Below are 12,736 nucleotides of genomic sequence, written 5' to 3'. Positions count from 1 at the left end.
CGAACTCCTGACATTGTGATCTGCCCACCTCGGCCTCCCAAAGTGCTGGGATTACAGGCGTGAGCCACCGCGCCTGGCCACATTTCTTATCTTTTAAGCTAAAACCCATCTCCCCAAATTGCTTATCTTCGAAGCAAAAATCAAAGCACATGCTTACAAAACATCCAACACGCAGTGTGCTTACTAAATGCTAAAATACAGAAATCGAAAAAAACAATTCTTGTCTTTCAAACATCTATAAATAATCGCCAACAAATTTTTCTTGGCAACTCTAAGTTATAATAATTATTATAAAATTAAAATCTTAAGGCCGGACATGGTGGCTCACGCTTGTAATCCTAGCACTTTGGGAAGAGGAGGTGGGCCGATCACCTGAGATCAGGAGTTCGAGTCCAGCCTGGCAAACATGGTAAAACCCCGTTTCTAATAAAAACACAAAAATTAGCCGAGCATGGTGTCGGGCGCCTGTAATCCCTGTTATTGGGGAGGCTGAGGAAGGAGAATAGCTTGAATCCGGGAGGCGGAGGTTGCAGTGAGACGAGATCGCGCCACTGCACGCCAGCCTCGACGACAGAGCAAAACTCTGTCTCAATAAATAAACAAAATAAATAAATAAATAAAAAATGTTAAGGGTCTAGCCACAACAGTTCAAAAAAGTCTCCAAATCCAGGCAGACTCTCTCCTTCAAGCTTGTAAGTAATCCGAAAGTTCTAGAGTTGCCGGAAGTTATCTCCCTCAATGGATTAGAGCACATGATCTAGCAATAATAACGTACCTTGTCACCACATCAAATGATTTTGAACATCTCCCATCATCGACTACCGACTAACAAAAAGAAGGACTTGATTCCCGGCAAATTTTTCTCTTCTGAACTGAGCATCCCCGAAATCCAGCTTTCTGAACGCGCAGATGCACGGTGAGCGGTACCCCAGGAAAAATGGAAGGGAAAGCGGTACAAGCTAAAAGTCTTCTTGGCAGCAGAGACGATCGCTACCTCGGCCAAGACAGATCTGGGGGTCCAGGGCAGGGATTCTTCCCTGATATCCACCCGGCACCCGAGTTCACGCTGGCAACAGTGGAAAGCCCTCCCCTCGCAGAGCGCTCCGCCACTAGCCGCACCCCTCCGAGCTCTGACCTCCAAAGAGGGTCCCTTTGGCGATCCCGCCCCTTCGTCTGATGTTTGTGCCTTTGATTGGCTCTTAGGTGGATCTCTCAGCGTGGCTCGCCCAATGGAGGTCTCGGTCGGTGGCCCGGTCGCTCCGCCCCTTCCCTAGCCCACGCGGAGGGCCCGCCCCCTGCCCCGCGCCGGCTAGCGGAGGAGAGTAAATACAACAGAAGCGCAAAATGGCGGAACCGCCGAGCCCAGTGCACTGTGTCGCTGCCACCGCCCCCACCGCCACCGTCTCGGAGAAAGAACCGTTTGGCAAGTTGCAGCCCTCCTCCCGGGACCCTCCGGGTTCTCTGTCCGCCAAGAAGGTCCGGACTGAGGAGAAGAAGGCACCGCGGAGAGTGAACGGAGAAGGGGGCAGCGGCGGGAACAGCAGGCAGCTGCAGCCGCCGGCAGCTCCTTCGCCTCAGAGCTATGGCAGCTCCGCGTCTTGGAGCTTTGCCCCTCTGTCTGCTGCTCCCTCCCCGTCCTCTTCTCGGAGCAGTTTCTCTTTTTCCGCTGGCACGGCCGTTCCCTCTTCAGCCTCCGCTTCCTTGTCTCAGCCGGTGCCGCGCAAACTGCTGGTCCCTCCTACGCTGCTGCACGCTCAACCTCACCATCTCCTTCTGCCCGCCGCCGCCGCTGCCTCGGCTAATGCTAAGTCGCGCAGACCTAAAGAGAAGCGGGAGAAGGAGAGGAGGAGGCACGGTCTCGGCGGGGCCCGAGAGGCCGGCGGGGCCTCCCGGGAGGAGAACGGGGAGGTGAAGCCGCTGCCCCGAGGTGGGTGCCGTGCGGGGAGGGGGAGGGGAGGGTGCCGCGGGTCCCCGCCGCCCCACTGGCGCCCACGGGGCCCGGGAAGGGGGAGCGCGGCGGCCTCGTGCGCCAGCCTGGACGGGCCGGGAGGCGTCCGGTTTTCAGCAGAGGATTTTGCAGTTCCCAAGGGGATAGGAAATGGAGCCTGTAATTTCGGTTGCAGAGAAGGGGATGGCCGACGCTCTTATTTTCTGTATCGTTTCTTCCTCCCAGTTAGTGCGCTGCAGGATTTGTAAAAATCCATCTTGAGGACTCCCCTAGGTGTGTTTGGCTAGGGAGAGAGATGGAGGGAACGGGATGGGGGAAGGGTTTGGTCTTGTAAAAGATGCTCGGTTGATTGTTAGGCCATTTAGACGTGGTCGCGGGAATTCGTATTTGTGACACAGCGTTCAACCCCGGATAATCCTGTCAAAAAAGGGGTGTGGAGAGAGCACTGGCGTCAGCTGGAAGCTACCAGAGGCCTGAGCTTTTCATCCCTATTAGGGAAATGAGGTAGCGTGCAGGGCCCGAAGTGCGCTGTTTCGTAAGGTATCCTCCCTGCACCCTACTCTCCGCTGCGTATTCTTAAGTGTTTTGGGTGGTCCTGTTTGAAATAGCACCCTTCTGAAAGAATTTTCAGCCATATTCTTTTTTTCCTGCAGCAAATGATAAGAGCCAGGAGCTTTGACGATTTTTGGACAGGTCAAGCGGCTGCAGAATGTTTGAGCATTAGAAAAAGGCAGATTCTTAAGGGTTCTTGTCAGACAGGGTCAGTTTTGTTTTTAAATGTAGGCTAGTCGTATAATTTTTCAGATAGTGTTTCTTTAAAATAGGTGTTTCTGCCACTTCAGCTACGGATACATAATGATCTGACAATAGTGCAACATACAGACTAGGTGAAAATCAAATCTTTATGTGATCACAAGCTTAAAGCGCATGATCTTCATTATAAATGTGCACTGCTACACAGTGTTGTCAAATGACTCTTTTTTTTTGTTTTTTAGAAAAAGAAATGTCAAGCAGTTTTGGCATTGCTGATCTAACAGTAACTTAGGTCATGAAAAGTTTTCTGTTTGGTATAATATTGTTTTCACAATTTAAAACATGCTGCATGTGCATGTAGCAATAGTGCCACTTCTTCCTTGATATTTTTTGCCTGTAGCAAAACTTTGACATCTAAGCATAGCCATTAGGGACTCTGGTGCAATGTAAAGATCTCTCAGCTTCCGGGAGTGTTGCTTCTAGGAAAATGGTTTTGAGGATGGGATTTATGGTACTTTTATTCAGGAATTTTAGGTGGTTAGTATTTTAAAGCTATTTTGTTTTAACAATTATATGTAAAATTTAGGGGATAAGTGCCTGGAAGTCTGTCCGTAAGCAGCTTGGTATCATCACTAGTGTTTGTGGTGTATAAACTGCACATTTGCTCTAAGTTCTCTGAAAGAGGAAGTAAATATGAATGTTACATACTTGGAGTAATGGAGTATTTGAGAATAAGCATTCTTTAACAATTCTAACTTGAAATGTGGAGTACACAAATGGTCCTTAAAGTGAAATGGCTGTTAAAGAGGAATTTTTATAGTCTTTTCAATTACATTTCGAATCCTCCTTCTTTTGAGGGTTAACACTAATATTGTTAATCCTGAATATAAACAGTAATAGGTTTTACATTAAGATGTGGGAATGATCTTTTCCCATGACCTATGTGGATTTTTTTGAGTAGTGACAAGATATTAACACTACTGTAAGATTTTCATTTTTTCAGATAGAAATGCTCTTATTGAAAAACTGTCAGAGAAAAAGATTGCTTTTCAGTGTCTTGGTGGTAAATTTAATGGTGAAAATTTTTCCCTCGTAACTTGGGGAATACTTATATCTTTCTAAAGTTTGAATTTAACTGAATTGAAGTTCTGTTTTAACGAATTAAGAAGATTCTTAAATAGTGGTATTAACAAGTGGTATAGCAAGAATACATATATGCCTTTATTATAGATATAGTTGCAAATATGAAAGTCCTAATTTGCAATACAATGCTCATTTCTCTGTGCTTTTTGTAAAAATCTTGGTGAATGGGTGACCAAGTGTTTGTTTAGGTATATACCTCTTTTTAGTGTTGCTCTAAGTTGGCTGTGCATAGTTCAGTAACCCTTCAATTATCCACAACTGGCTGATTGAACAGTCTGAGTCAGAACCAGACATTAGCTATAAAGACACCTAAACAAGGAAGAGATTCTCCCTCAACAAAACAAACCTGAACCACGCACACTCGAAAGACCTAGCCTGCACCCCAATTTGATTAAACAGTTAAGCTCCTGTATTTGTAGTTGGGCTTTTAAAAAGTCTTAAGTCAGAACTGCTTTATTTTTACGTTGGTGACCATTCTAACAGAACGTATTTGGATTAAATGAAAGCATGTATATGAAAGGGCCTAGCAGGGTATTCAGTAAATGTTATTTGAAATCTGAAGCATAGTTATTAATTTTTTTAACCCTATAACTAATTAAAAGATGGGTGAATGCTGATAGAGGAAGGATCATTGACAGATATGAAAGTTAAGAATGATGAACAAGAGAATTATGAAAGTATACTAATATAGGCCCATTTAGTGCAGGGCTTGATGCCTCACAATCTCTAAGGCCATCTTATCATATTGCTGTAGCTGACTTGCGTGATAGCTTGACTCACCAAGTAAAAGTTAAGTTTCTTATAAAAAGGAAAAGTGCAAAACATTTTAGATTTTTTTTTTTTTTTTGAAACAGAGTCTCGCTCTTGTTGCCCAGACTGGAGTGCAGTGGCGCAATCTCGGCCCACTGCAACCTCCACCTCCTGGATTCAAGAAATTCTCCTGCCTCAGCCTCTAGAGTAGCTGGAATTATAGGTACTCGCCAACACGCCTGGCTAATTTTTGTATTTTTAGTAGAGACAGAGTTTCACCATGTTGGCCAGGCTGGTCTCAAACTCCTGACCTCGTGATCCGCCCACCTTGGCCTCCCAAAGTGCTGGGATTATAGGCGTGAGCTGCCGTGCCCAACCAACATTCTAGATTTTTAAAACCAGAAAATAATCTGATTTTAGTGCTTATGGAGGTAATTTACTGAAGAGTTAATATTCTTGTAAGACTGAATAAATTGTAGAATTGGTAAGTGTGGAAAGTAAAAATGGACGTATACCAAGAGTATCCAAAATTTAGAATTATTTTATGGCAAACAACACAACAAATATTTAATTAGCTATTAATGTGCCTTCACTGACTCCAGTAACCAGTAAAATTTGTATAGATCTTCTAACTATTGTTAGTACTTTTGCATTGTATTTGTTGACTTACTTTTTTCCTTAAAATGAGCCTGTGAAGTATTCCAAGACGAAACCAGAGCATTTCACTGAATTTTTACCTTGAAAGTGTAGTTGCAGAATTTAATGAAAATAGCAGCTTTTCTTAGAATCAAATAATCTGAGGTATATAAATGTGAGTGATATCAAAGGGATGGGTGTCTGAAGATTTTTCTAACTATACCCTCCAGTATTGTGACTGCACAATTTTAGGTTAAATTCATATTCAGAGTTTTTATCATATGACTAAATATTTGTTTCTGCTGAAGGAATAATTTACTATGATTTTATTTTCTTGTATAACCTTTTGTTTTTCATGTCTCATTTTTTTTCGTTTGCTTAGTTTTCTCTGGCAAAGTCTTTCTGTACCCTCCAGTAGCTCCATAAAATGCTTCTCAGTGCAATTTTCCACATGGGCAAATCTGTCAGATAAACTTACCCATTCCATTTGTTCCTGTAGACATCCCTTCTGGGGCTGGGTGCGGTGGCTCACGCCTGTAATCCCAGCACTTTGGGAGGCTGAAGCTGGCGGATAGCCTGAGCTCAGGAGTTCAACACCAGCCTAGGCAACACTGAAACCCCATCTCTACTAAAAATACAAAAAGTTAGCTGGGCGTGGCGTTGTGTGCCTATAGTCTCAGCTACCTGGGAGGCTGAGGCATCGCTTGAACCCAGGAGGCGGAGGTTGCAGTGAGCTGAGATGGCATCACTGCACTTCAGTCTGGGCGACAGAGCAAGACTCCGGCTCAAAAAAACCAAAAAAACAAGACATCCCTTCTGTGCTTTTTAGTCTGGGTTGTTTCCTCTTTAGGCCTGCTGTATAGCTATCACCTTGGGACTTTCCTTAGTGATATTCTGGGAATTTCTTTAACTTTTGTTGAACTTTATTTTTCTGACTATTATGCCTTCCTTTTGGTTTCTTCCTTCATTTTGGATTTTCATTTTGGATTTCATTATTACCCTTTTACTTGACTGGCGGTTGAGAAATTTCTGCATTGGAAATAATTTTCCCTCAAATGTTTGAAGGTGGTATTCCATTATTGTCTGGTTCCCAAAGTAGATTAAGATGTCTGATCTCCAAAAAGTTGTCTATTCTACTATCTGGGGGATTTCAATCCTTTCACTGAATTTTATAATTTATATATTTTTTTCTTTGGTGTTTTTCTTCACATCTCACTCTTCCTTCTGAACTTTCACTGAATTTTACTTTTTTTTTTTTTTGAGACAGAGTCTTGCTCTGTTGCCCAGGCTAGAGTGCAATGGCATGATCTTGGCTCACTGCAGCCTCTGCCTCCTGGGTTCAAGCAATTCTCCTGCCTCAGCCTCCCAAGTAGCTGGGATTACAGGTATTCGCCACCACGCCCGGCTAATTTTTTGTATTTTTAGTAGAGACAGGGTTCCGCCATGTTAACCAGGCTGGTCTTGAACTCCTGGCCTTAGGTGGTCTGTCTGCCTTGGCCTCCCAAAGTGCTGGGATCATAGGCGTGAGCCACCGTGCCTGGCCTTCACTGAATTCTAAAGTTTTAGCTTTTATTTTTTTGAGATGGTCTTGCACTGTTGCCCGGGCTGGGGTGCGATGGTGCAATCTTGGCTCATTGCAACCTCTGCCTCCCAGGTTTGTGTGATTCTCCTGCCTCAGTCTCCCGAGTAGCTGGGACTAGAGGCGCACACCACCATACCCAGCTAATTTTTTGTATTTTTTAGTAGAAACAGGGTTTCACTGTGTTGGCCAGACTGGTCTCCAACTCCTGGCCTCATGATCTGCCTGCCTTGGCCTCCCAAAGTGCTGGGATTACAGGTGTGAGCCACCACGCCAGGAAAAGTTTAAGCTTTTAATAAGAATTTTTAAGAGCTCTTGTCCTTTGTTTCAGTATTATGGTATTTTGTTCCTCTTTCATGGGTGCAGCATTTTCTGTTTCCTCTTCAAGGATATTAATGACAGCTTCTTTGAGGTGTTCTTCTGTTCTTCCTATTATTTTTGGTTCTTCTTATTTGTTTGTTTTGGTCGCTTTCTTTTAGTTGGAGATTTTGTTCAGATCTTTGTGATCATGAGCAAGGTTAATGACTAATGGACTGCCATGTTTTTAATCTTCATTTCTTTTCTCTGGATGCTGGGTAAGAAGGCTTTCAGTTTCTTCAGATAGAGGTCCTTTAATTTTCCTGTCTCTGTGTGGGTGGAATGATGGAGAGAGGAGGGGTGTCTTAGTCACTCGGGCTGCTATAATAAAATACCATAGAATGGGTGACTTAACAGAAATTAATTTTATAATTCTGGTGGCTGGAAGCCTGAGGTCAGCATACCATCGTGGTCAGGTTCTGGTTAGGGCTCTTTTCCTGGTCTGTAGATAACTGCCACCTTCCTGTGTGCTCACATGACTTTTCCTATAATGGAAAGAAAAATCTCTTCCTTTTCTCTTTATAAAGCTACCAATTTTATTGGATTGGGACTGTGCCCTCTGACCTCATTTAATCTTAGTTACCTCCTAAAAGCCTTATTTTCAGATACAGTCACATCAGGCATTAAGGCTTCAACATACGGATTTTGGGGAGGCATGATTCAGTCCATAGTGAAGGGCTTGGCAGAGGTAATGAGTTTATATGACAGGGTTCTAGTGCTTCATAGGGGAAGAAAGCTACAAGTCTTGTCATTTAGTAAGTTTTTACCTAGTCTCTCTGTTTTCATACCAGCATTTCACTTCTCTTTTCTGTGAGCGATACCCCTCATCTTGGAGCCACTCTGATTCAGTTTTGCTGAGGACCATACCTCCTGTTCCCTTAGGAGTGTGTGTTTGTGGGTATTCTGCTCTATTTCCTAGCACCCTCGGATTTCTGAGCTTTTCTGGGGTATTGCAGGGTAAAGAGGATTGTTTGTTATTATCTCTCCCATTATGCTAAGGCATTTACCATTCTACCATTAGCTTTTTGTCTTTATACATTGTATTTCAGGTAATAGTTACAGTATCTCCTAGTTATGTCAGAAGTGGAGTATGTGTTTGTCTCTTTTTTCCTACTGTTTGGGTTCTTTTTTTTTTTTTTTTTTTTTTTTTTTTTTTGAGAAGGACTCTCACTCTTTCACCCAGGCTGGAGTGCAGTGGCACAATCTTGCTCATTGCAACCTCTGCCTCCCAAGTTCAAGCGATTCTCCTGCCTCAGCCTCCCAAGTAGCTGGGACTACAGGTGCCCACCACCATGCCCAGCTAATTTTTGTGTTTTTGTAGAGATGGGGTTTCACTGTGTTGGCCAGGCTGGTCTCGAACTCCTAACCTCAGGTGATCTGCCTGCCTCTGCCTCCCAAAGTGCTGGGATTACAGGTGTGAGCCACCATGCTTGGCCTGTTTGGGTATATTTTTAAGAGACAGGAATCTTGCTCTGTTGCCCAGGTTGGAATGCAGTGGCACTATCGTAGCTCAATGTAACCTTGAACTCCTGAGCTCAGAGGATCTTCCTGCTTCACCCTCCCCAGTAGCTAGGACTACAGGTGTGCAACCACGCCCTGATACACTTACTCTTTTTGAGCTGATATACGTCTGTTATAAAGGCATGATATTTTCACAGGGTGATTGTTAGAATGAACATAGTATATTGTAGAACCTGGCATATTGTTAGGCATTCGTAAGGGATGCTAGTTCCTGACCTTACTTTCATACCTAACGCATTGGAGACATGTAGTTTCACAAGTAAGTATAATTTGTCTAATTTTCCCATGGTGTCCTGGTTTCTGAGACCACCTGATAGTTAGAATGAACCATACTAACTTTTTGAAAGAAGTTTGTATTTCAGAAGTTTTAAGTTGGTTATAATAAATCTCATTAATTTTTCACCAATCTCAAGTGAATTAAACTTTTCAAGTAATGGATAAACTACCTAACATAGGATATTGAAAAATAATGAAAAACTTGTAACTTCAAAACATTTTCATTTTGAGTATACATTAAACTTTATGTTGTATATTTTATATTTTCTTGAATTACAGATTGAAAAATTTAACTTTTAATCACAAGATTTTTAATTAATACAAAAGAAACCAGTGTACTTTGAATTCTGGGTGTACTCATTATGCTACTTCAACAGTTTTTTTCACCTCCCCATCTCCACTTATTTATTTATTTTTGGCTCTAGCATCTTAAAGCCTATTCCAGATGTAAATAATTTTACCAAGAAACAATTAGGACTGATTTTTTTTTTCCCATTACATAACTAATAGTGCTTATGAAGTTTAAATAGTAGCCAGGCACGGTGGCTCATGCCTGTAAACCCAGCACTTTGGGAGGCTGAGGTGGGTGGATCACCTGGGGTCAGAAGTTCAAAACTAGCCTGGCCAACATGGTGAAACCCCGTCACTATCAAGAATACAAAAATTAGCTGTATCGGGCGCCTGTTATCCCAGCTACTTGGGAGGCTGAGACAGGAGAATCACTTGAACCTGGGAGGTGGAGGTTGCAGTGAGCCAAGATGGTGCCATTGCACTCTACCCTGGGTGACAGGTGATGAGCGAAACTCCATCTCAAAAAAATAAAGTTTTAATTGTGTGTGTGTGTAAATGTGTAAATATACAAGTGAGATTCTTCCTTTACCCCAAACTATCATTAATTGATGTATCTGTGATATCTCAACCCCCATACTGTCATTAATTTGGTATATTGCCAGTCTAGAATAGATTTGCTTCTATATTTTCCAGATTAGCGCTTGTTAAAAAATTTTTTAAAAATTGTGATAAAATACATGTACCTTGACTCTTTAATATGACTTTGACTTTTTGAAGATACCAGTCCAGCATACTTATTATCATGCAAATTTTCCTGTATTCATAATTTTTAAATAGTTATCTTATTGTGGTGATATTTACTTTATATTTCTTGTAAATTGGAAGTTAGCTATAAAGACTCTGTTAAATTCAGGTTAAACAGTTTGGGTGAGAGTGTTTCCTAGGTGCTCATATTACATCAGGAGGCATACAGTCTTTAGATTGTCTCATTATTAATGGTGTTAAATTTGATTACTTGATTAAGGTGACCACTAGGTCTCTCCATTGTAATGATTCTTTTTTTTTTTGAGAGGGAGTCTTGCTCTGTCACCCAGGCTGGAGTGCAGTGGCTCGATCTCGGCTCACTGCAACCTCTGCCACCCGGGTTCCAGCGATTCCCCTGCCTCAGCCTCCTGGGTAGCTGGGATTACAGGCGCATGCCACCATGCCCAGCTAAGTTTTGTGTTTTTAGTAGAGACAGGGTTTCATCATGTTGACCAGGCTGGTCTTGAACTCCTGACCTCAGGTGATCCGCCTGCCTCGGCCTCATGATTACAGGCATGAGCCACCACACCTGGCCTGTAATGGTTTGTTTTTATATTTGCATTTAGCTTGTAATCTGTGGGGTGATGCTTTGTGAATATCCAATTCCCTGACTATCTTTTACTTAATAATATTTTCTTTCTTGTTTTTTTGTTTTTTTCTGAGATGAAGTCTCACTTTGTTGCCAAGGCTGGAGTGCAGTGATGTGATCTTGGTTCACTGTAACCTCTGCCTCCCAGGTTCAAGCAGTTCTCCTGCCTCAGCATCCCAAGTAGCTGGGATTACAGGTGCCTGCCACCATACCCGCCTAACTTTTGTATTTAATTTCTTTTCTTTTCTTTTTTTTTTTTTTTTGAGATGGAATCTTGCTTTTGTCGCCCACGGTGGAGTGCAGTGGTGTGATCTTGGTTCATTGCAACTTCTGCCTCCTGAGTTCAAGGGATTCTCCTGCCTTGGACTCCTGAGTAGCTGGGATTACAGGTGCCTGCCACTACGCTGGGCTAATGTTTTGTAGTTTTAGTAGAGATGGGTTTTCACCATGTTGGCCAGGCTGGTTTTGAGCTCTTGACCTTATGATCTGCCCGCCTTGGCCTCCCAAAGCGCTGGGATTACAGGCATGAGCCACTGCGCCCAGCAACTTTTGTATTTTTGATAGAGACAGGTTTCACTGTGTTGGCTAGACTGGTCTCCAACTCCTGACCTCAAGTGATCTGCCCGCCTCGACCTCCCAAAGTGCTGGTATTACAGGCATGAACCACTAGGCCTGGCCTTAATGGCATTATATTGTTAATTATCCCAGCCTAACCATTTCATTGGGGGTTAAAGAATGATGCCAAATGATTTCTAAATATAAAATGAATTATTTTGGGGGGTGGGAAATTCAGTATAAATTGCTCCTCCTATGTCTAGTTTAAAATTTGGCAATCTATTTTTATTTCGGATACCAGAGTAAATACTGTAAGTTTATTGTTATCTGTATGGTCAGAATCTTGTGGTAAACACTTTTATTGAATTCTTAATTCACCATACTTTGAATTTTGGAAGGCCACTTGCACAGTGCTTGTAGATAAAGATTGATTGTAGTAGTCCAGTTACAGTTGGTAATCTATTACAATATTGGTAACATGGCCAAAAATAAAAAAGCCCTGCCAATTTTTAAATATAGCAAATATGTATTACTGATACTGTGTATAATTTAAAATTATAATCTCTATTCCATGATGCCCTCTCTTGGCTAATATAGATTAACTGTATACCCACATGAATTCCCATTAAACTAGATTTTTTTTTTGAGACAGAGTCTCACTCTGTCACCCAGGCTGGAGTGCAGTGGCGCGATCTCAGCTCATTGCAACCTCTGCCTCGGTTCAAGTGATTCTCATGCCTCAGCCACCCAAGTAGCTGGAGTTACAGTTGTGCGCCACCATGCCCAGCTAATTGTATTTTTAGTAGAGGCAGGGTTTCACCATGTTGACCCGACTGGTCTTGAATGCCCGACCTCAAGTGATCCACCCGCCTTGGCTTCCCAAAGTGCTGGGATTACAGGCTTGAGCAACTGCGTCTGGCCTTGAACTAGATTTCATGAAGTCCTTTAGAGTAGGTATTGTTTTAGTGATCATTTATGACCTTTCCCTTACACTCAGTGATTAATCTGAAGAAAAAATATATAATACCTTTTTATTAAGAAATTAATTTTATCATCCTTTGGGTATATACCCAGTAATGGGATGGCTGGGTCATATGGTACCTCTAGTTCTAGATCCTTGAGGAATCGCCATACTGTTTTCCATAATGGTTGAACTAGTTTACAATCCCACCAACAGTGTAAAAGTGTTCCTATTTCTCCACATCCTCTCCAGCACCTGTTGTTTCCTGACTTTTTAATGATCGCCATTCTAACTGGTGTGAGATGGTATCTCATTGTGGTTTTGATTTGCATTTCTCTGATGGCCAGTGATGATGAGCATTTTTTCATGTGTCTGTTGGCTGTATGAATGTCTTCTTTTGAGAAATGTCTGTTCATATCCTTTGCCCACTTTTTGATGGGGTTGTTTGTTTTTTTCTTGTAAATTTGTTTGAGTTCTTTGTAGGTTCTGGATATTAGCCCTTTGTCAGATGAGTAGATTGCAAAAATTTTCTCCCATTCTGTAGGATAAATCATGCTGCTATAAAGACACATG

The 12,736-nt window shown here is 42.4% G+C and overlaps 1 protein-coding gene across 1 annotated transcript in view; it reads left to right on the top strand.

The window, feature by feature from the left end:
• Positions 1–1,300: 1,300 nt before the first annotated feature.
• The window catches only part of RSBN1L (round spermatid basic protein 1 like), a 100,963-nt gene continuing 89,527 nt past the window's right edge, over positions 1,301–12,736 (top strand). Inside the window, exon 1 of the mRNA XM_025380329.1 lies at positions 1,301–1,927. Within this exon, the coding sequence (XP_025236114.1) occupies positions 1,345–1,927 (583 nt within the window). The 5' untranslated portion in view covers positions 1,301–1,344. The remainder of the gene's footprint in view (positions 1,928–12,736) is intronic.

The sequence above is a fragment of the Theropithecus gelada genome, chromosome 3 (assembly GCF_003255815.1).
Source record: "Theropithecus gelada isolate Dixy chromosome 3, Tgel_1.0, whole genome shotgun sequence".
Lineage (NCBI taxonomy): Eukaryota > Metazoa > Chordata > Mammalia > Primates > Cercopithecidae > Theropithecus > Theropithecus gelada.
This window is presented reverse-complemented; position numbering and strand designations above follow the sequence as displayed.